We start from the raw sequence: 22,473 nt of genomic DNA, 5'->3' as shown, positions 1-22,473 counted from the left end.
AGGCCATCTAACCTACACTATGCCCTTATCATCCATATGCTTATCCAATAAATTTTTAAATGCCCTCAATGTTGGCGAGTTCACTACTGTTGCAGGTAGGGCATTCCACGGCCTCACCACTCTTTGCGTAAAAAACCCACCTCTGACCTCTGTCCTATATCTATTACCCCTCAATTTAAGGCTATGTCCCCTCGTGCTAGCCACCTCCATCCGCGGGAGAAGGCTCTCGCTGTCCACCCTATCTAACCCTCTGATCATTTTGTATGCCTCTATTAAGTCACCTCTTAACCTTCTTCTCTCTAACGAAAACAACCTCAAGTCCATCAGCCTTTCCTCATAAGATTTTCCCTCCATACCAGGCAACATCCTGGTAAATCTCCTCTGCACCCGTTCCAAAGCTTCTACGTCCTTCCTATAATGAGGCGACCAGAACTGTACGCAATACTCCAAATGCGGCCGTACCAGAGTTTGGTACAGCTGCATCATGACCTCATGGCTCCGGAACTCAATCCCTCTACCAATAAAGGCCAACACACCATAGGCCTTCTTCACAACCCTATCAACCTGGGTGGCAACTTTCAGGGATCTATGTACATGGACACCGAGATCCCTCTGCTCATCCACACTACCAAGAATTTTACCATTAGCCAAATATTCCGCATTCCTGTTATTCTTTCCAAAGTGAATCACCTCACACTTCTCCACATTAAACTCCATTTGCCACCTCTCAGCCCAGCTCTGCAGCTTATCTATGTCCCTCTGTAACCTGCAACATCCTTCCGCACTGTCTACAACTCCACCGACTTTAGTGTCGTCTGCAAATTTACTCACCCATCCTTCTGCGCCCTCCTCTAGGTCATTTATAAAAATGACAAACAGCAACGGCCCCAGAACAGATCCTTGTGGTACGCCACTCGTAACTGAACTCCATTCTGAACATTTCCCATCAACTACCACTCTCTGTCTTCTTTCAACTAGCCAATTTCTGATCCACATCTCTAAATCACCCTCAATCCCCAGCCTCCGTATTTTCTGCAATAGCCGACCGTGGGGAACCTTATCAAACGCTTTACTGAAATCCATATACACCACATCAACTGCTCTACCCTCGTCTACCTGTTCAGTCACCTTCTCAAAGAACTCGATAAGGTTTGTGAGGCATGACCTACCCTTCACAAAACCATGCTGACTATCCCTAATCATATTATTCCTATCTAGATGATTATAAATCGTATCTTTTATAATCCTCTCCAAGACTTTACCCACCACAGACGTTAGGCTCACCGGCCTATAGTTACCGGGGTTATCTCTACTCCCCTTCTTGAACAAAGGGACCACATTTGCTATCCTCCAGTCCTCTGGCACTATTCCTGTAGCCAATGATGACCTAAAAATCAAAGCCAAAGGCTCAGCAATCTCTTCCCTGGCTTCCCAGAGAATCCTAGGATAAATCCCATCCGGCCCCGGGGACTTATCTATTTTCACCTTGTCCAGAATTGCCAACACTTCTTCCCTACGCACCTCAATGCCATCTATTCTAATAGCCTGGGTCTCAGCATTCTCCTCCTCAATATTATCTTTTTCTTGAGTGAATACTGACGAAAAGTATTCATTTAGTATCACGCTTATCTCCTCAGCCTCCACACACAACTTCCCACCACTGTCCTTGACTGGCCCTACTCTTACCCTAGTCATTCTTTTATTCCTGACATACCTATAGAAAGCTTTTGGGTTTTCCTTGATCCTACCTGCCAAAGACTTCTCATGTCCCCTCCTTGCTCGTCTCAGCTCTCTCTTTAGATCCTTCCTCGCTTCCTTGTAACTATCAAGCGCCCCAACTGAAACTTCACGCCTCATCTTCACATAGGCCTCCTTCTTCCTCTTAACAAGAGATTCCACTTCTTTGGTAAACCACGGTTCCCTCGCTCGACCCCTTCCTCCCTGCCTGACTGGTACGTACTTATCAAGAACATGCAATAGCTGTTCCTTGAACAAGCTCCACATATCCAGTGTGCCCAACCCTTGCAGCCTACTTCTCCAACCAACACATCCTAAGTCATGTCTAATGGCATCATAATTGCCCTTCCCCCAGCTATAACTCTTGCTCTGCGGGGTATACTTATCCCTTTCCATCACTAACGTAAAGGTCACCGAATTGTGGTCACTGTCTCCAAAGTGTTCACCTACCTCCAGATCTAACACCTGGCCTGGTTCATTACCCAAAACCAAATCCAAAGTGGCCTCACCTCTTGTTGGCCTGTCAACATATTGTGTCAGAAAACCCTCCTGCACACATTGTACAAAGAACGACCCATCCAATGTACTCGAACTATATCTTTTCCAGTCAATATTAGGAAAGTTAAAGTCTCCCATAACAACTACCCTGTTACTTTCGCTCTTTTTCAGAATCATCTTCGCCATCCTTTCCTCTACATCTCTAGAACTATTAGGTGGCCTATAGAAAACTCCCAACAGGGTGACCTCTCCTTTCCTGTTTCTAACCTCAGCCCATACTACCTCGGAAGAAGAGTCCCCATCTTGCATCCTTTCTACCACCGTAATACTGTCCTTGACTAGCAGCGCCACACCTCCCCCTCTTTTGCCCCCTTCTCTGACCTTACTAAAGCACCTAAACCCCGGAACCTGCAACAACCATTCCTGTCCCTGCTCTATCCATGTCTCTGAAATGGCCACAACATCGAAGTCCCAGGTACCAACCCATGCTGCCAGTTCCCCTACCTTATTTCGTATACTCCTGGCATTGAAGTAGACACACTTCAAACCACCTACCTGAACACTGGCACCCTCCTGCGAAGTCACATCTGTGCTCCTGACCTCTATACTCTCAATCTCCCGTACCCTAAAACTACAATCCAGGTTCCCATGCCCCTGCTGAATTAGTTTAAACCCCCCCAAAGAGCACTAACAAATCTCCCCCCCAGGATATTGGTGCCCCTCAGGTTCAGATGTAGACCATCCTGTCTATAGAGGTCCCACCTTCCCCAGAAAGAGCCCCAGTTATCCAGAAATCTGAATCCCTCCCGCCTGCACCATCCCTGTAGCCACGTGTTTAATTGCTCTCTCTCCCTATTCCTCATCTCACTATCACGTGGCACGGGCAACAACCCAGAGATAACAACTCTGTTTGTTCTCGCTCTGAGCTTCCATCCTAGCTCCCTAAAGGCCTGCCTGACATCCTTGTCCCCTTTCCTACCTATGTCGTTAGTGCCAATGTGGACTACGACTTGGAGCTGCTCCCCCTCCCCCTTAAGGACCCGGAAAACACGATCCGAGACATCACGTACCCTTGCACCTGGGAGGCAACATACCATGTCACCCTTAACCCTACTCGTTCTAATGAAAACCAGTCCGAGTCTATTCAGCCTCTCCGCATAGCCAACACCCTCCAGACCAGGCAACATCCTGGTAAACCTCCTCTGCACCCTCTCCAAAGCCTCCACATCTTTTTGGTAGTGTGGCGATCAGAATTGTGCGCAATATTCCAAGTGCGGCCGTACCAAGATTCTATACAACTGTACCATAACTTGACAGTTTTTATATCAAATCCCCGTCCAATAAAGGCAAGCATTCCATATGCTATCTTGACTACCTTGTCTATTTGTGTTGCCACTTTCAAAGATCTGTGGACCTGTACGCCCAGATCTCTCTGACTTTCTATATTCCCAAGAGTTTTGCCATTTACAGTATATTTCCCCTCTTTGTGAGATCTACCAAAATGCATTACCTCACATTTGTCCGGATTAAACTCCATTTGCCATTTCCCTCCCCTGTCTCCAACCTATAGGGGTGGCATGATAGCACAGGGGAACACGGTAGCAGAGTGGTTCGCACTGTTGCTTCACAGCGCCAGGGTCCCAGGTTCGATTCCCAGCTTGGGTCACTGCGGAGTCTGCACATTCGCCCTGTATCTGCATATGTTATCTCCGGATGCTCCGGTTTCCTCCCACAAGTCCCGAAAGACGTGCTGTTAGGTAATTTGGACATTCTGAATTCTTCTCTCCGTGTGCCCGAACAGGCGCTGGAATGTGGCGACTAGGGGCTTTTCACAGTAACATCATTGCAGTGTTAATGTAAGCCTACTTGTGACAATAAAGATTATTATTATCTGTGTCCTGCTGTATCCTCTGACAATCCTCAACACTATCTGCCATTCCACCCTTGGTGTCATCCGCAAACTTATTGATCAGACCAGCTATATTTTGCTCCAAATTGTTTATGTACTCCACAAACAACAGAGGCCCCAGCACCGATCCCTGTGGAACACCACTAGTCACAACCTTCCATTCAGTAAAACACCTTCCACTGCTACCCTCTGCCTTCTGTGATTGAGCCAGTTCTGTATCCATCTTGCCACCTTATCTCTGATTCCGTGTGACTTAACCTTTTGCACCAGTCTGCCATGAGGCACCTTGTCAAAGGCTTTGCTGAAGTCTTTGTAAACAACATCCACCACCCTCCCCATATCAATCATCTTTGTCACATCCTTAAAAAACTCAGTCAAGTTAGTGAGGCACAGCCTCCCCTTCACAAAAGCATGATGTCTATCGCTAATGAGTCATTTTGTTTCCTAGTGGGTATATATATCCTGTCCCTGAGGATTCTCTCCAATAATTTACCTACCACCGATGTGAGGCTCACTGCCCTATAGTTGCCTGGATCATCCCTGCTACATTTTTAAAAAAAAATAATTTTAATTCAAGTTTTCTCAAATTGTCAACAATAAAAAATAACACAAAGAAATAAGAACAACCCCCCCCATATACACACAGGATAAATTAACAAAGATAAACGGTATGAAAGCAAATATACAGACCTAATCAAGAAAAACAAACAAACCCTCATTAACCCACCCCGGGTTGCTGCTGTTGCTGACCCTCTCCTTCCGCTCCGCCAGAAAGTCTAGGAATGGTTGCCACTGCCTGAAGAACCCTTGTACAAATCCCACTAAGGCAAACTTGACCCTCTCCAATTTAATAAATCCAGCCATGTCGTTAATCCAGGACTCTACGCCTGGGGGTCTCGCATCTTTCCACTGAAGAAGAATCCTTCACCGGGCTACCAGGGACGCAAAGGCCAGAATACCGGCCTCTTTCGACTCCTGCACTCCCGGCTCCTCTGCCACCCCAAATATTGCGAGCCCCCAACTCTGCTCAACCCTGGATCCAACCACCCGTGACATTGTCTCTGCTACGCCCTCCAAAAGGCCTCCAGCAATGGGCACGCACAGAACATGTGGGTATGGTTTGCTGGCATCTAACACATCTGTCCTCTCTCCCAAAGAACCGGCTCAACCTTGCCCTGGTCATGTGCACCTTATGCAGCACCTTGAATTGTATTAAGCTGAGCCTCGCGCAATAGGAGGAATTCACCTTCCCCAGGGCATCCGCCCACGTCCCCTCGTCGATCTCCTCACCCAACTCGTCCTCCCACTTACCCTTCAGCGCCTCCACCGAGGCCTCCTCCTCCTCCTGCATCACCCGGTACATTGCCAAGATCCTCCCCTCTCCAACCCATATCCCCGAAAGCACCCTGTCCTGGACCGCTCATGGCGGCAACAGTGGGAACTCCACCACCTGCCGCCTAACAAACGCCCTTACCTGCATTTATCTGAAGGTGTTCCCCGGGGGGAGGCCGAACCTCCCCTCCAGCTCACCCAGACTCACGAATTTCCCGTCCACAAACGGGTCTCCCTTCCTTTTAATGCCTGCCCTGTGCCAACTCAGGAACCCTCCATCCATTCTCCCCGGGATAAACCGGTGGTTTCCCCGTATCGGGGACCACACTGAGGCCCCTACCTCGCCCCTGTGCCGTCTCCATTGCCCCCAGATTTTGAGGATAGCCGCCACCACCGGACTCGTGGTATACCTTGTTGGAGGAAGTGGCAGCGGCGCCGTCACCAGCGCCTCCAGGCTCGTGCCCACACAGGACGCCATCTCCAACCTCTTCCATGCCGCCCCCTCCCCCTCCATTACCCACTTGCGTATCATCGCCACGTTGGCGGCCCAATAATACCCACAGAGGTTAGGCAGCGCCAACCCCTCCCTATCCCTGCTCCGCTCCAGGAACACCCTTCTCAGCCTCGGGGCCCTCTGCGCCCACACGAACCGCATAAAGCTCCCATTGACCCGACTGAAAAAGGCCTTGGGGATCAGGATAGGGAGGCATTGGAACAAAAACAAAAACTTCGGGAGCACCATCATTTTGACTGACTGTACCCTGCCCGCCAGGGAGAGTGGCAGCACGTCCCACCTCTTAAACTCCTCCTCCATCTGCTCCACCAGCCTCATGAAGTTAAGCTTATGTAAGGCCCCCTAGCTCCTAGCTACCTGTACCCCCAGGTACCTAAAACTCCTCTCCGCCTTTTTCAACGGGAGCTCACCAATCCTCCTCTCCTGGTCCCCTGGGTGCACTATGAACAGCTCGCTCTTCCCCATATTGAGCTTGTACCCGGAGAAATCCCCAAGCTCCCTAAGGATCCTCATCACCTCCGGCATTCCCCCCACCGGGTCTGTCACATACAACAGCAGGTCATCCGCATATAGCGGATTTAGCATGGACCTCTCACGGTGCATTCACAAACAAAACCACAAAGGGGCTGGTTTAGCTCACCAGGCTAAATCGCTGGCTTTTAAAGCAGACCAAGCAGGCCAGCAGCACGGTTCAATTCCCATACCAGCCTACCCGGACAGGCGCCGGAATGTGGCGACTAGGGGCTTTTCACAGTAACTTCATTGAAGCCTACTCGTGACAATAAGCGATTTCCATTTCCATTCCGATGCTCCTCCCCCCCCCCCCCTCCCCCGCACCATCCCCCTCCAGTTCCTCGACTCCCTCAGCGCCACGGCCAGGGGTTCAATCGGCAGCGCAAAGAGCAGGGGGGACAGGGGCACCCCTGTCTCGTCCTCCGGTGCAATCGGAAATACTCTGACCTCCTTCTGTTCGGAGCCACACTCACCACCGAGACCTCATATAGCAACCTCACCCACCTGACGAACCCCTCCCCAAACCCGAACCTTTTCAATACCTCCCACAGGTATCCCCATTCCACCCTATCTAAGGCCTTCTCCGCATCCATCGCTGCCACTATCTCCGCCTCCTATTCCACTGCCGGCATCATTATAACATTTCAGAGCCTCCGTACATTAGCATTCAACTGCCTCCCTTTCACAAACCCCGTCTGACCTTCATGTATGACCTGTGGCACACAGTCCTCTATCCTCGTGGCCAAATTCTTTGCCAGCAATTTTGCATCTACGTTTAGGAATGAGATCGGCCTATACAACCCGCACTGTAGAGGATCCTTATCCCGCTTCAGGATCAAGGAGATCAGTGCCCTAGACATAGTTGGGGGGAGAGCCCCCCCTTCCCTTGCCTCGTTGAAGGTCCTAACTAGCAGCGGGCCCAGCAGGTCCAAATACTTCTTGTAAAATTCAACCAGGAACCCATCTGGCCCCCGTGCCTTCCCCGTCTGCAGGTTCCCTATCGCTTTGACCAGCTCCTCCAGTCCAACCGGCGCCCCCAACCCCGCCACCTGCTCCTCCTCCGTTCTCGGAAACCTCAGCCTGTCCAGGAAGCGATCCATCCCTCCCTCCTCCACTGGGGCTCTGACCGGCACAGTTCCTCGTAAAAGCTCCTAAAGACCCCATTGATACCCACCCCACTTCGTACCGTGCTCCCTCCTCCATCCCTAAACTTCCCCGATCTCCCTAGCTGCCTCCCGCTTCCGAAGCTGGTGTGCCAGCATCCGGCTCGCCTTTTCTCCGTATTCATATACCACCCCCTGCGCCCTTCTCCACTGCGTCTCCGCCTTCGTGGTGGTCAGTAAATCAAACTCAGCCTGGAGGCTACGCCGCTTTCTCAGCAATCCCTCCTCCGGGGCCTCTGGGTATCTCCTGTCCACCCTCACCGTCTCCCCCACCAACTTCTCCCTCTCTCTCCTCTCCCCCCTCTCCTTGTGTGCCCTCTTGGAGTTTAGCTGTCCTCTGACCACCGCCTTCAGCACCTCCCAGACCACCCCTCCTTGCACCTCCCCATTATCATTAGTCTCCAGGTACCTCTCTATACACCTCCGGACCCACCCGCTCACCTCCTCGTCCGCTAACAACCCCACCTCCAGATGCCACAGCGGACGTTGGTCTCTCTCCTCCCCCAACTCGAGGTCCACGCAATGAGGAGCGTGATCAGAAATGGCTATCGTCGAATATTCCGTGTTCTCCACCTTCGGAATCAGCGCCCTGCTCATGACAAAAAAGTCAATCCGGGAGTATGCCTTGTGGACATGGGAGAAGAATGAAAATTCCCTGGCCCCCGGCCTTGTAAACCTCCATGGGTCCACCCCTCCCATCTGGTCCATAAACCCCCTCAGCACCTTGGCCGCTGCCGGCCTCCTGCCCCTCCTGGACCTGGAGCGATCAAGTGCCAGGTCGAGAACCGTGTTGAAATCCCCTCTCATTATTAGTCCTCCTGTCTCAAGATCCGGAATCCGGCCCAACATACGCCGCATGAACCCCGCATCGTCCCAATTCGGGGCGTATACATTGACCAGCACCACCCGCTCCCCTTGGAGCTTGCCACTTACCATCACATACCTACCGCCATTGTCTGCCACAATGCTCGACGCCTCGAATGACACTCTCTTCCCCACCTAAATCGCCACCCCCACCGGTTTTTTGCATCTAAACCTGAATGGAACACATGTCCTACCCACCCCTTTCTTAATCTTACCTGATCCGCCACCCTCGGGTGCGTCTCCTGGAGCATGGCCACATCCGCCTTCAGGTGCGTGAACACCCGGGCCCGCTTGACCGGCCCATTCAGTCCCCTTACATTCCAGGTTATCAGCTGGATCAGGGGGCTACTCGCCCCTCCCCCCCCTCCCCCCCCAAGCTGTTTGCCTAACCACCGCCCCCCCCCCCCCCACGAGCCCATCTGGCAGGCCTAATCAAAACAATGCGCTATCAACCCCCCAAAAACAAAGAAAGAAACGCCCCTCGGAACACAACACAACAATCCACAACCATCCCCGACCTTCGGTCTGAGTCCAGTTTTTCGGCCTGAACAAATGCCCAGGTCTCCTCCGGGGACTCAAAATAATGGTGTCGATCCTTGTAGGTGACCCACAGACATGCCGGCTGTAGCATGCCGAACTTCACCCCTCTCCTGCCTTCGCCCAATTGTAACCGGCCCTCTTCTTTGCCACCTCCGCACTCCAATCCTGGTAGATCCGGACCTCCGCGTTCTCCCACCTGCTGCTCCGCTCCGCCTTGGCCCACCTTAATACACACTCTCGATCAGCAAACCGGTGGAACTGCACCAGCACCGCCCGCGGCGGCTCGCTGGGCTTGGGCTTCCTCGCCAGCACTCGGTGGGCCCCCTCCAACTCCAAGGGCCCCTGGAAGGCCCCCGCTCCCATCAACCAATTCAACATGGTGACCACATAGGCCCCCATGTCCGATCCCTCCAGCCCCTCCGTGAGGCCCAGGATCCGCAGGTTCTTCCGTCTCGACCGGTTCTCCATCTCCTCGAACCTCACTTGCCATTTCTTATGGAGCGCCTCCACCTTCACCGCCAGGCCTAGGATCTCGGCCTCGTTCTCCGAGACCTTTTGCCGGACCTCCCGGATCGCCGCCCCTTGGACCCTCTGGGTCTCCAGCAGCTTATCGAGTGAGGCCGCTCCTGGTCCAATCCATACACCAGCAGGGGAATGTTGCTGTCCCCCTTCCACACCGGGAAACGTCGAACAAGCGCCGTTGCGGGCCCTAAAAAGAGCCCAAAAGTCCTATGCTAGCGGGAGCTGCCGAACGTGCAACTTAGCTCTGCATAGCCGCAACAGGAAGTCCCTGCTACATTTCTTAAACAATGGTACCGCATTAACTGTTCTCCAGTCCTCTTGGACCTCGCCTGTAGCCAATGAGAATACAACGATATCAGTCAAGGCCCCAGCAATTTCCTCCCTTGCTTTTCTCAGTATTCTGGGGTAAATCCCATCAGGCCTAGGAGACGTATCTACCTTAATGTCTTTTAAAACACCCAAAACCTCCTCTTTTATGACAACATGACCCTGACTATCCACACAACCTACCAAGAATAATCTTCCACAAAGTCCTTTTCTTTGATGAACACTGATTGGATTGGATTTGTTGATTGTCAAGTGTACCGAGGTACAGTGAAAAGTATTTTTCTGCGAGCAACTCAAATAGATCATTTAGTAAATCAAAAGAAAAGAAAATACCTAATAGGGCAACACAAGGTACACCAGCATCGGGTGAAGCAGACAGGAGTGTATGAGACCATTCAGCGCATCTTAGTTTATCCATCTGGAAAGATCCTGAAGCTTCTCCCTTGGAGCATCCAAAACTTTGAATGATTCAATGGTTTTCACTCCACTGTTCCATCCAGCGTCATCTAGGATTTGTGTCTGAAGAAGAGTTCCCTGATTTCTGAGTTATTTTTTGCTTTGAATTTGTACTCCATGACCCATTCTGGTAAATGCATTTTCAATCATTTTCTACATTCACGTTTTCGATACTGTTAATCACCATCGAATGTCATCTTTCTGATGCTTCCTGTGCAAAAGGAATCATGAAAACATTGAAAGCTGAGGCACGAAGACAGCTATTTGTCCTATCATATTTCTGCCAACTCTGAAAGGGCTATCCAATTAGTCCCATTCCCTTTTCCTTTCCCCCTACCATTTTTTTCCCCCTTGAGTATTTATTAATTCTCTCTTTAAAGTTCTGCTTGTACCACTCTTTCAGGTACTGCATTCCAGATCATCATAACGCAGTGTAAAACCGTCCCCCCCCCCTCCCAAAAGCTATGCCCAAATTTCTCTAGTGTTATTTCATAACATAAGCCTTCAAAGTGGATTAGTTTCCTTTGTTACAGCCTCTCTTTAAATGGCAAAATAATTTTTTTTTAGCACGGCACTGTATTTGTCATCGCACCAACATTGGAAGTTTTTAAAATTCAAAGTAAGGCCAAGATTATGGACCGGATTTTGTTCAACCTCACAGTTGCCAGGATTTTGCATGTGGAAAATATAAAAAAACAAAATGTGGCAGACAAATTGTATTTTCCATGTGGAGTTATGGAAAAGAAAACGAACCAAACTGCTTTGCTCCATGACCAGACTGAGGATTAGATGACTCTGTCTTCGCCTTCTGTGCTGCAGACAGAGTTTGCATTTGTCTTGGTTTGTTTTTAATAAACATTTTATTGAGGTATTTCTTTGGCATTGTAACAGCAACATGATAAACAATGTACATAAAAAATATTAACATAGTGCAAATACCGCCTCCCTCTCCCACAGGTCCCACCAGTACTTAACCCCCTAATCTATACTAGCCTAACCCCCCCCCGCTGACGATTAATTCTCTGCGAAGAAGTCGATGAATGGTTTCCACCTCCGGGCGAACCCTAACAGTGACCCTCTCATGGCAAACTTAATTTTCTCCAGGCAGAGGAAGCCAGCATGTCTGATAGCCAGGTCTCCGATTTTGGGGGCTTTGAGTCCCTCCATGCGAGTAATATCCGCCTCCGGGCTACCAGGGAAGCAAAGGCCAGAACATCTGCCTCTTTCTCCTCCTGGATTCCCGGATCCTGTGACACACCGAAAATTGTCACCTCTGGACTCAAATGCCACCCTTGTATTTAATACCTTGGACATGACGTCGGCAAACCCCTGCCAAAATCCCCTCAGCTTTGGACATGCCCAGAACATGTGGACATGGTTCCCGCACATTGTGAACGACCTTAAATTGGATCAGGCTGAGTCTGGCACATGTTGCGGTCGCATTGACCCTACTCGACGCATCCGCCCAAAGGCCCTCCTCTATCTCTTCCCCCCAGCTCCTCCTCCCACTTTTGCTTCAGCTCCTCAGTCTGCGTCTCCTCCGATCCCATAAGCTCCTTATATTGCATTTGTCTTGTTTATAGCTCACTGGTTTTCACTATCTGCCATTTTATATCATCTGCAAGATAACTTCTGAATTAATTCATTGGTTTGTCAATATTTTTCACCATATGATGCAGATATAATCCATTGAATTCAACCATGAATTAATGGGCTGGGAAAATGTACTTGAATAAATCTTGAACAGTATGACAAATGGCTTAATTTTATCCAAGTTGGATGCAGGATATGGCTGTGAGAGAGATTAATTATCGAGACTGCGGACTGTCTAAAAGTATTAGCATGAGGAAATCATGATAGTAGAAAGACGGTGCATAAATTATAAAATGTCCTAATTTTCTTGTCATTCTTGTGCTATTTGCTCTACCTTGTCTATTTCAATTCTTTTACTTGTTGAATTTAATTTTTGTTAATGCTTCTCAGACTCTATCAGCATCTGTACACTTTTGTGAGCACTTTGAAGTCACACACCAAGCAGTCAGCTACATTTTAAAACTCAACACCCACTGTCTTGGTTTAGCATATCAGACCTGTCTGCATTCAGGCCCGAGCACCAACACTGGTTGGTGGATCCCAGAATTTGCTATAGCCTATTGATGTTAAAAGCAAATATTTATGGGGAGTGAAATGTTCAGTTAATTTATCATAAAGTGATGGATCGTAAAATCAACAGCCTGAGATATATTTTAAATTTAATCGGTAAACTATAATATAACAAAGATAAACTTCACAGCTCTTTCCATCCAAAATTAGAAAATCTTTATTTAAAACCCCGTGTGGTCTTTCTGTTTGCTGGTCTTGTTCATTCCTCCAGGTTTTGCATCACCCATCAGCCTAAATAAATTTAATCTCTCCTCATTCCCATTGAATATTGATTTTGAATAATGTTTTGTAGCTAGAATTCCATCTTCTAACCATCCTCTGTGTAAACAATTCTAAACGTTTTTTGTACCTTCGAGTTACAATCTTGCAAACCAGTGGAAACAATCCATTCCATTTACATGTAGACCTTCAAAATCAAGATCTCTTGTTAGGTTGTACACCTTAATCTTCTCCGATCTACCTAACTTACATATTTCAACATATCTATCGGCAGGTAGGTTGAAATCTTAAAGGCGAGCAGATTAGTCATTGATTTATTTGGCCTTACATGAAAGATTGGCTCCTGGATTGCATGGCTATGTGGCTGGAGTCTTTGTGGTTGGGTGCGTAAGCCAAAAATGTGTTTTATGCAATGCTTGGGTGCAGATAGGTCCCCCTGAGTCGCCATCATGTTCCTGCACCATCCGATGAGAGAAGCAGAATACTGCACATTTTGTATGTTCGCTGGTGTTGGGAGGAGCGCTGGATGCATGGTAGTTATTTAAAGCAAGTGTCAGGGATTGGAACTCTCACTGCTTAATTCTGGATGTCACTGAGTGTGCATTTGTGAGCTTAAATGAGCTTTTCCCTGTTGGTCACTTATTTTCATGTGAGATCTGATTCAAATTGCTTTCACATACGACTTGTATTTTGAATAATCAGGTAGAAAAATGGGAATGTTAATGTAACTTTTAACTGAGTAACGCACAACAGATCCATTAGTATTTTTCTAAACTAAAAACAATGCACCACTTTTGAAGTGTCAACTACCTCTATCACATTTAAAAATGAAACATGCAACATTGAGTTGAAGGAACACAGAAAGCATCATTTTCTCAATAATTGCTCTGATCCTATTCGCTCCACTTCTCGAAGGTCAACCCACGGAAAGCCACTGGCCCGGATGGGGTACCCGGACGAGCACTCAGGTCGTGCGCAGATCAGCTAGCGGGGGTATTTGCAGACATCTTCAACCTCTCTTTACAACAATCTGAGGTCCCTATCTGCATCAAGAAGACGACCATCATCCCTGTACCAAAAAAAAGCCAAGCAGCGTGCCTTAATGACTCGTCCAGTGGCTCTGACATCCATCATCATGAAGTGCTTCGAAAGGTTATTCATGGCACGAATCAACTCCGGCCTCCCGGATTGCCTTGATCCACAGCAGACGCCATCTCCATGGCCCTGCACTGTACCCTGGAACACCTAGGTAACAAAGACACCTATGTCAGACTCCTATTTATCGACTCCAGCTCAGCGTTCAACACCATTATTCCTACGAAACTCATCTCCAAACTCCGTGCCCTTGGCCTCGGCTCCTCCCTCTGCAACTGGATCCTGAACTTTCTAACCCACAGACCACAATTAGTAAGGATAGGCAACAAGACCTCCTCCACGATCATCCTCAACACCGGTGCCCCACAAGGCTGTGTCCTCAGACCCCTTATACACCTATGACTCTATGGCCAAATTTCCCTCCAACTCGATTTTCAAATTTGCTGATGACACCACCGTAGTGGGTCGGATTTCAAACAATGACGAGACAGAGTATAGGAATGAGATAGAGAATCTGGTGAACTGGTGCGACAACAATAATCTCTCCCTCATTGTCAACAAAACGAAGGAGATTGTCATTGACTTCAGGAAGTGTAGTGGAGAACATGCCCCTGTTTACATCAATGGGAACGAAGTAGAAAAGAGTCGAGAGCTTCAGGTTTTTAGGTGTACAGATCACCAGCAGCCTGTCCTGGTCCCCCCATGCCTACACTATAGTTAAGAAAGCCCACCAACAACCTATTTTCTCAGAAGACAAAGGAAATTTGGCATGCCACTTACGACTTTCACCAACTTCTACAGATGCACCATAGAAAGCATTCTTTCTGGTTGTATCACAGCTTGGTATGGATCCTGCTCTGCCCAAGACCGCAGGAAACTACAAAAGGTCATGAATGTAGCCCAGTCCATCATGCAAACGAGCCTCCCATCCATTGACTCTATCTATAATTCCCGCTGCCTCAGAAAGGCAGCCAGCATAATTAAGGACCCCACGCACCCCGGACATACTCTCTTCCACCGTCTTCCATCAGGAAAAAGATACCAAAGTTTGAGGTCACGTACCAACCGATTCAAGAACAGCTTCTTCCCAGCTGCCATCAGACTTTTGAATGGACCTACCTCATATTAATTTGATCTTTTCTCTACACTTTGCTATAACTGTAACATTATATTCTGCAGTCTCTCCTTCCTTCCTTATATAAGGTATGCATTGTTTGTACAGCATGCAAGAAATAATACTTTTCACTGTATACTAATACATGTGACAATAAATCAAATCAAAAAATCAAATCACTGCAAGTTTGGTTCTAATTACTTTCAAACCAGTTTCCCCTTTTAAAAAAAAAGAAAAAAGTTTTGATTGGTATTTTCAATTTATACGCAATAACACTTTATGTTTAATATTTACAGTACGTGTGGTCCTTGTATACATATCGATATCGTATGTCTTGGCGTGCCCCTCCTTGGTATCCCCCGCTTTTGTTTAGGGTGTACTGTCCCCTGGCTCCTATTCTCCCCTCCGCCCTCCTGTCCCTTTTTTTGGTTAAAATATTACCAAAGAAGAGTCATAAACACTGTTCTGCTAGATGCTTGCTCAGTTCTCAATATCTATGACATTTTTTATAACTTATTTACATAGAACATAGAACTATACAGCACAGTACAGGCCCTTCGGCCCACGATGTTGTGCCGAACTAGTCTCGGTGGGAAAAGTGTGTGTGTGTATAAAGGACAAGAACGGCGCAGCAGAAAGGAAATAGATACTTGGTTTGCTAATGGGATGCCTGAGTCTCGAGCCATAGCAGCATCAATGGTGTTAGTGTTTCCCTACTTTTTTTTACATTCGTTGCACTATATTTTTACAGTACTTTTGCATCCCAACAGTATTTAGTTTCTTTCTACTTGCCCTTCTAAGTGCCTAAGTGACTTTTTAAAACTGTTTTTCTGTAACTGAAATATGAGAACTTTGCCTTCTGTGAATGTTTTGTTCAATACTATTAAGTGTGCCCACAATGTACCTTTCAAACAGCTATTATAGATTCCATAGAATATACAGTGCAGAAGGAGGCCATTCGCTCCATCAGGTTTGCACCGGCCCTTGGAAAGAGCACCCTATTTATCCCCACACTTCCACTCTGTCCCAGTAACCCCACTTAACCATTTATTTTTTTGGACACTAAGGCAATTTAGCATGGCCAATCTACCTAACCTGCACATTTTTGGACTGTGGGAGGAAACCGGAGCACCCGGAGGAAACCCACGCAAAGGCTCACCCTTCAGCTAAAGACACAGAATGATTCAGAATGTTCATTTCTCACTAGTTTATTGAAACAGTGCAGATGATTTTGATTTGAGAAAACTTACCATTGCCTGGTTGAAATTATGGCTATGTGAAATGTTTGCCATTGTTTGAATTGTGCGGTTCTATTCTGGGCAGTGCTGTGGGACCTGTGAAATTGCAGCAAATGACTTGGCTATTTTTATCCACCAGGTTTCCTTTACTTTAAACGAGGAACTTGCAAGTATCCAAAATGCCAAAGGCGCACCAATTAGTGCACCCAGGGAGCATCCGTTCATGATGCAGAGTGTTGGAGGACAGACGTTGTCGGTTTTTACGGAAGGACCATCAGGTGAGAGCTCTAAAATGTGTAAACATACAGATGTTTCAGTGGTATTGTTACTGTTGGCTGATGAAGTCTGCTTGTCATCAATTTTTTAAAAAGTTTTTATTGGTTTTCACATTTTTATGTTGCATATTCCAGTTCATACTTTAAATTTACAAGTTTCATCACCGCACAGAGTATTAAGCAAAGCAACCAAAGAAAAGTGAAAAATTACAAGTGAAAGATAAGCCAAAAAAGAACGAGAAGAATAGAACAAAGAATGACAAATACTAACGAGGATCATTATACAGGCAGCTAACATTAAACATTAGACGCCTGCTAAAGGATGCCAGAAATGATCATCTCCCTGGACGCAGAAAAGGTCTTCGAGACAGTCGAGTGGAAATGCCTCATAGTAGAGGTACAGGAGCGATTTGGTATGAATTAAGGTCCACGCCTGGGTAAACTACTGTACAGCGCTGCCATGGCGAATGTACAGATAAACACCATCAGTTCTAGATACTTCCAGCTGCACAGAGGCACGAGGCAGGGATGTCCGCTGACCCTGCTGCTGTTCGGCCTGGCAATCGCGCCATTGGTGATTGCCCTCAGAACAGCGAAAAGTATCCAGAGGAGGGTCAGAGAGCATGTGTCTCCCCCCACCCCCGGCGTGGCTGTGGACCCCCATTTGGCCACCCTGCCTTAGTTGGACTGCCAGTGTTGACCCTCCGTGTATTGTTGCTCCTTTGCTTTTCTCACTTGCTCTATGGCCTGTCTCCTTTGGCTATGTCGCTTGTGTCCCATGGTCTTTTTTGATGGGTTTTTGCTTCCTCCTCCCTCGCTCTCCTTCCTTTTCCTTCACGATCCGTGTCTCGTCTATGTGTTGTCCGTGTCCATCGGAACCCCCCGCTCTACTCGTTGCTGGCTATGAACAGGCCTTGGAACTAGTTGGTGAATGGCCTCCATGTCTTGTAGAAGCCCTCTTCTGACCGTGGATGGCAAATTTTATCTTCTCCAGTTGGAAGAATTCCGACAGGATGACTAGCCAGTCTGCAGCTATGAGGGTGCTGCCTATCATCAGCTGAGCAGGATTCTTTGGCGGGCGATTAGGGAGCCAAAGGTTAGGGCATCGGCCCCCCCTCCCCAAAAAACATTCTGGCTGCTCTGAGACCCCAAACACTGCCACTTTTGAGCATGGTTCCACCCTCACCCCCACAACCTTAGACATTGCCTCAAAGAAGGTCGTCTAGAAGCTGCCAAGTCTGAGACAGGCCCAGAACATGTGGGTGTGGTTAGTTGGGCCTCCCTGGCACCATTCACATTTTTCCTCCACCTCCGGGAAGAACCTGTTCATTCAGGTTATGGTTAGATGCGCTCTGTGCACCACCTTTAGCTGCATTCGGCTCAACCCTGTGCATGTGGAGGTGGAGTTCGGCCCGTGTAGTGCTTGAATCCAGATCCACCCACCCCAACCACTTTTATGCCAGTTCTTCCTCCCATTTTTTCCTTCTCTCATTCATGGGGGCAGCCTACCTCTTCCAACAGCCATCTGTACAGGACTCCACAGTTCCCCTTCCCTAGGTCGCCTGCGTTCAACTGTTCCTCCACTAGCGAGTGTCCGGGGGTACGTACGGAGGAAGTTTTTGACCTGCATATGCCTCATTTTGTTTCCTTTTAGGTAGTTGGAGCCTCTCCGTGAGTTCTTCCAGGTCGCTAATCTGTTGTCTGTGAACATGTTGCTAACTGTCAGTGTCCCCTCGTCCTGTCTCCACCTTTTGAAGGTGGCATCCATCGTTGTGGGCATGAACCTGTAGTTGCTGCAGATAGGGGCCATAATGAACATTTTGGTATGACCGAAGTGTTGTCTCATTTGATACCACGTTTGGAGCATGGCTACGACCACTGGGCTTCTTGAGTATTTGGTCAGAGGGGATGCCAAGATTACTTTATCTACCGTGTTGAAGAAGGCCTTGGGGCTGTAGATCGGGAGGGGTCTGAATAGGAAAAAGAATCTGGGCAGTACATTCATTTTTATCGTCTGCACTCTCCCTGCTAGTGAGAGTGGGAGTATATCCCGCACTCAGCAGGTCCCTTTTAACTTCCTCCACCAGACTTGTCAGGTTCCATTTGTGGATCCGTGACCAGTCGTGGGCAATTTGGATCCACAGGTAGCGGAATTTGTGTTGGGCTTGTTTAAACGTAATCTCTCCATCTCTGTCCCTCTCCCTTGCGAGCTTTTGCTCCGGTTGAGTTTGTAGCCCATGAAGGCTCTAAACTGCTTTCAAGAGCTTCATAATCCTCTCCATACAGGCGTGGGGGTCCGGAATGTAGAGGAGTAGGTCATCTGCATTGAGTGAAACTCTATGTTCTTTGTTTCCCCCGCCCTTGGATACTTCTCCAACTTTTGTGCTGTTCTGAGGGTGATCGGCAGTGGCTCGATTGCCAGAGCAAACCGAGGTAGGGACAGCAGGCATTGCTGTCTCGTACCTCTGCGCAGCTGGAGCTATTTAGAGCTGGTGGTGTTTATCCGTATGCTCGCCATGGCAGTGCTGTACAGTCATTTCGCCCAGGCAGTGAACCCTGTTCCAAGCCCCTCCAGTACCTCTGAGGTACTTCCACTCAAAGGCATTTTCTGTGTCCAGGGAGATTATCACTTTTGGAGTTCTCTTCCCAAATGGAATTATTATCATGTTCAACAGGTGCCTGATGTTTGATGTTAGTTGCCTGCCCCTGAAAAAGCCCTTCTAGTCCTCTATGATCAGCTCCAGTATGCAGTTCTCCCGCCCCCTAGCCGGGATTTTTGCCAGGAATTTCGCAGCTACGTTGAGCAACAAGATGGGTCTGTAGGGACCCGCACTCAATCGGGTCTTTGTCTTTTGCCGTCTCATTAACGAGTGAAATAAAAGCTTGTGACTGTGACCTGGGAACAAAATTCTTACTATTTTAATTATGCCCCATAAACACTTAAAAGAACTTCATGCTGATTCCTTGTTGGGAACACCATGGGAACACCACCTTGCGTTGAAATCCTTTCAAGCTATTTATGTCTGAAGGATAAAAATGCTGATCTCCAATTCTGATGTTCAATTCAAATGCGATGATAACATTGGTAAAGTCCAGAAATAACTTTACTTGGACAGTTGTGAAAATAGAATAATACCAACTTTTAGTTTAAATGTAGACGGGGCGGCAGGGTGGCGCAGTGGTTAGCACTGCTGCCTCACGGTGCCGAGGACCCGGGTTCGATCCCTGTCCCGATCTGGGTCACTGTCCGTGTGGAGTTTGCACATTCTCTCTCTGTCTGCGTGGGTCTCACCCCCACAACCCAAAGATGTGCAAGGTAAGAGAATTGACCTTGCCAAATTACTCCTTAATTGGAAAAAATTGGGCACTCTAAATTTAATAAAAAAGAAAAAAAAAAGTTTAAATGTAGATGGATTCAGAGAGAAATAGTGTTCATGTTTGAAGAGTCGTACGGACCACTAGTGTTGACCATGTTGCTTTCTCCACAGATGCTGTCAGACCTGCTGAGTTTTTCCAGCATTTTCTGTTGTTTAAAAATATAATTCTATTATAAATTCACACATCCTCATTTATAACAGAATTTCCGACATAAACTTGTTAAGCTGTCAATGCATTGCCTTCCCACTGAGGCAACGATATAATTTAAGCGTGACCAATAGTGACAGTTTTCATTTGGTTGTTATATGTCTTGTGAGGAGAGGTTGGGCAGGCTTGGCTGGTTTCCACTGGAGATTAGAGGAGTGAGGGGCGACTTGATTGGAGTATATTAGATCCTGAACGGCTTCAACAAGGTGGCCGTTGAAAGGATGTTTCCTCATGTAGGTGAGTCCAGAACTAGGGGGCACTCTTTTAAAATTAGGGGTTGCCCTTTAGGGTTGTACGACTTTGGAACTCTGCCTCAGAAGGCGGTGGAAGCAAGGTCACTGAACATTTTTAAGGTAGATAGATTCTTGTTAGGGAGGCGAGGATCAATGGAAATGTGGAACTCAAAACGAACCGATCAGCCTTGTTCTTATTCAATGGCAAAGACGGCACGAGGGGCTGAATGGTTGAATTTTCTTTTCCATGTTCACATTTTAAACATGGGCATAGACATGTGAAATGAGCAAAGTTAGCAGGAAGTGGATGAAGGTGTAAGATTTTTTTTTAAGGTATTACAAGGCTTCACACATGTTACAGAGGCAAATGTTTTTGTGCTGGAGAGGATAAGAGATCGGGGACCTAGCCCAGCGAATGAAGGGAACACTGGTATTGCAAGCAACTGATTCATTCTTGAGTCCATGGTCAGGAATGGTGAAGATATAGTGTTGGTGGTGGAGGCAGAAGATGCTGGTTTCTGTTGTCTCAGGAATTAATGGAGGTCATTACGCCTCATTCACATGAGCTAATTGACAGTAGATGCAGCGGAAGGATCAGGAGAAATGTAGAGAGATGGATCTATATAATTAATAGCAGTCACAACAGGGTGTCCTTAGAGAAAGGGGGTTTCGGTCTGGCTGGATTCGATCCCAGTTGAAGAACCCAGCATCTACCTAGGCACTGAAAACTATAACAACAAACCCAGCTCTGTCAACCCTGCAAAATGCAGCATACTATCATCTGGGGGTTAGTGCCAAAATTGGGAGAGCTGTCGCGCAGACTAGTCGAGCAACATCCTGACATAACCTTACTCATGAAATCATATCTTATAGACAATGTCCCAGATGCCTCAATCACCATTCCTAGCCATGTTCCATCCCATCAGCAGGGTGGACCCAGGAGAGGTGGCAGCACAGTGGTACTCCGTCTGGAGGGAGTTTCCCTGGGAGTCCTCAACATCAACTCTGGACCCCATGACGTCTCAGGGCATCAGGTCAAACATGGGCAAGGAAACTTCCTGCTGATTACCACGTACCATCCACCCTCAGCTCTTGAATAAGTGTGCCTCCATGTTGAACACCACTTAGAGGAAGCACTGAGGGTGGCAAGGGCACAGAATGTACTCTGGATGGGGGACTTCAATGTCCATCACCAAGAGTGACTCCGTAGTACCACCACAGACCAAACTAGCCAGGCCCTAAAGGGCACAGCTGCCAGACTGGGTCTGCGACAGGTGGTGAGGGAATTAACATGAGGGAAAAACACACTTGACCTTATCCTCACCAATCTGCCTGCTGCAGATGCATCTGTCCATGACAGTATCGGTAGCAGTGACCACCACACAGTCCTGTATTCACATTGAGGATACCCTCCATCATGTTGTGTAGTACTTCCACCATGCTAAATGTCATAGATTTTGGGACTTCCAGTGGCGGCCATGGAGTGAGTGGTCGATTTTTGTGATTCTTGCTCGAGGTGGAACTGCTTGGTCCTTTTCACTCGATATGGGGGGGTGTTTGCTGGTGCAGATAGGCATTCTCCTCCATTAAGGCCTGTTTATGGCTTATCAAACAAGGAGTGCAACAATTAAGGGGCAGTAGTGGGGCTGGGAGGACTTTTGAAGTGCGACAGAGAAAAAGATGGCAGATGGAGATTCTGAACGGCAAGTTCCAATAGCAGAGGCGAGAGCCCTTGGAGGACCTGTCTAAGGTGGTGGAGCCGATCAGGGTGGCGATTGAGAGAATGGAGCAAAGACCAGAGGCGCAAAGTTGGCACTCCAGAAGATTGAGGAGTTTGTGGTGGATCATGAGGACTGGTTGACCTCGTTGGAGGTGGAGATTGTGCTTGTGGCGGAGGGCCAAAAGCAGCTATGGGGAAGGTGGAGGACTTGGAGATTCGCTCCAGAATGCAGAATCTCTGGATTGTGGGGCTGCCTGAAGAGGCGACAAAGTACGTGCCGAATATATGCAAGAGGTTGGTGGGGGAGGGGTCTTCGACCGGCCTCCCAAGGTGGATTGAGTGCACAGGGTGTTGAGGAGGAGGCCGAAGGTGGGGTAGTAACAGAGGGTGATGGTGATGCGCTTACATAATTTTCTGGGGAAGGGGTGTGGACGTCTTCGGGCGGCTCTGAGGATA

General features: G+C 48.0%; 1 protein-coding gene across 2 annotated transcripts in view; it reads left to right on the top strand.

The window, feature by feature from the left end:
• Positions 1-22,473, top strand: part of gtf2f2a (general transcription factor IIF, polypeptide 2a) — a 206,009-nt gene that overhangs the window by 51,784 nt on the left and 131,752 nt on the right. For both annotated transcript variants that reach the window (XM_038802690.1, XM_038802689.1), the window contains one exon: positions 16,344-16,482. In XM_038802690.1, coding sequence (XP_038658618.1) covers positions 16,344-16,482 — 139 coding nt within the window. The remainder of the gene's footprint in view (positions 1-16,343; positions 16,483-22,473) is intronic.

Source organism: Scyliorhinus canicula, chromosome 7, assembly GCF_902713615.1.
Source record: "Scyliorhinus canicula chromosome 7, sScyCan1.1, whole genome shotgun sequence".
NCBI lineage: Eukaryota > Metazoa > Chordata > Chondrichthyes > Carcharhiniformes > Scyliorhinidae > Scyliorhinus > Scyliorhinus canicula.
The sequence above is the reverse complement of the archived record's forward strand: the minus strand, read 5'-3'. Positions and strand labels throughout refer to the sequence as shown.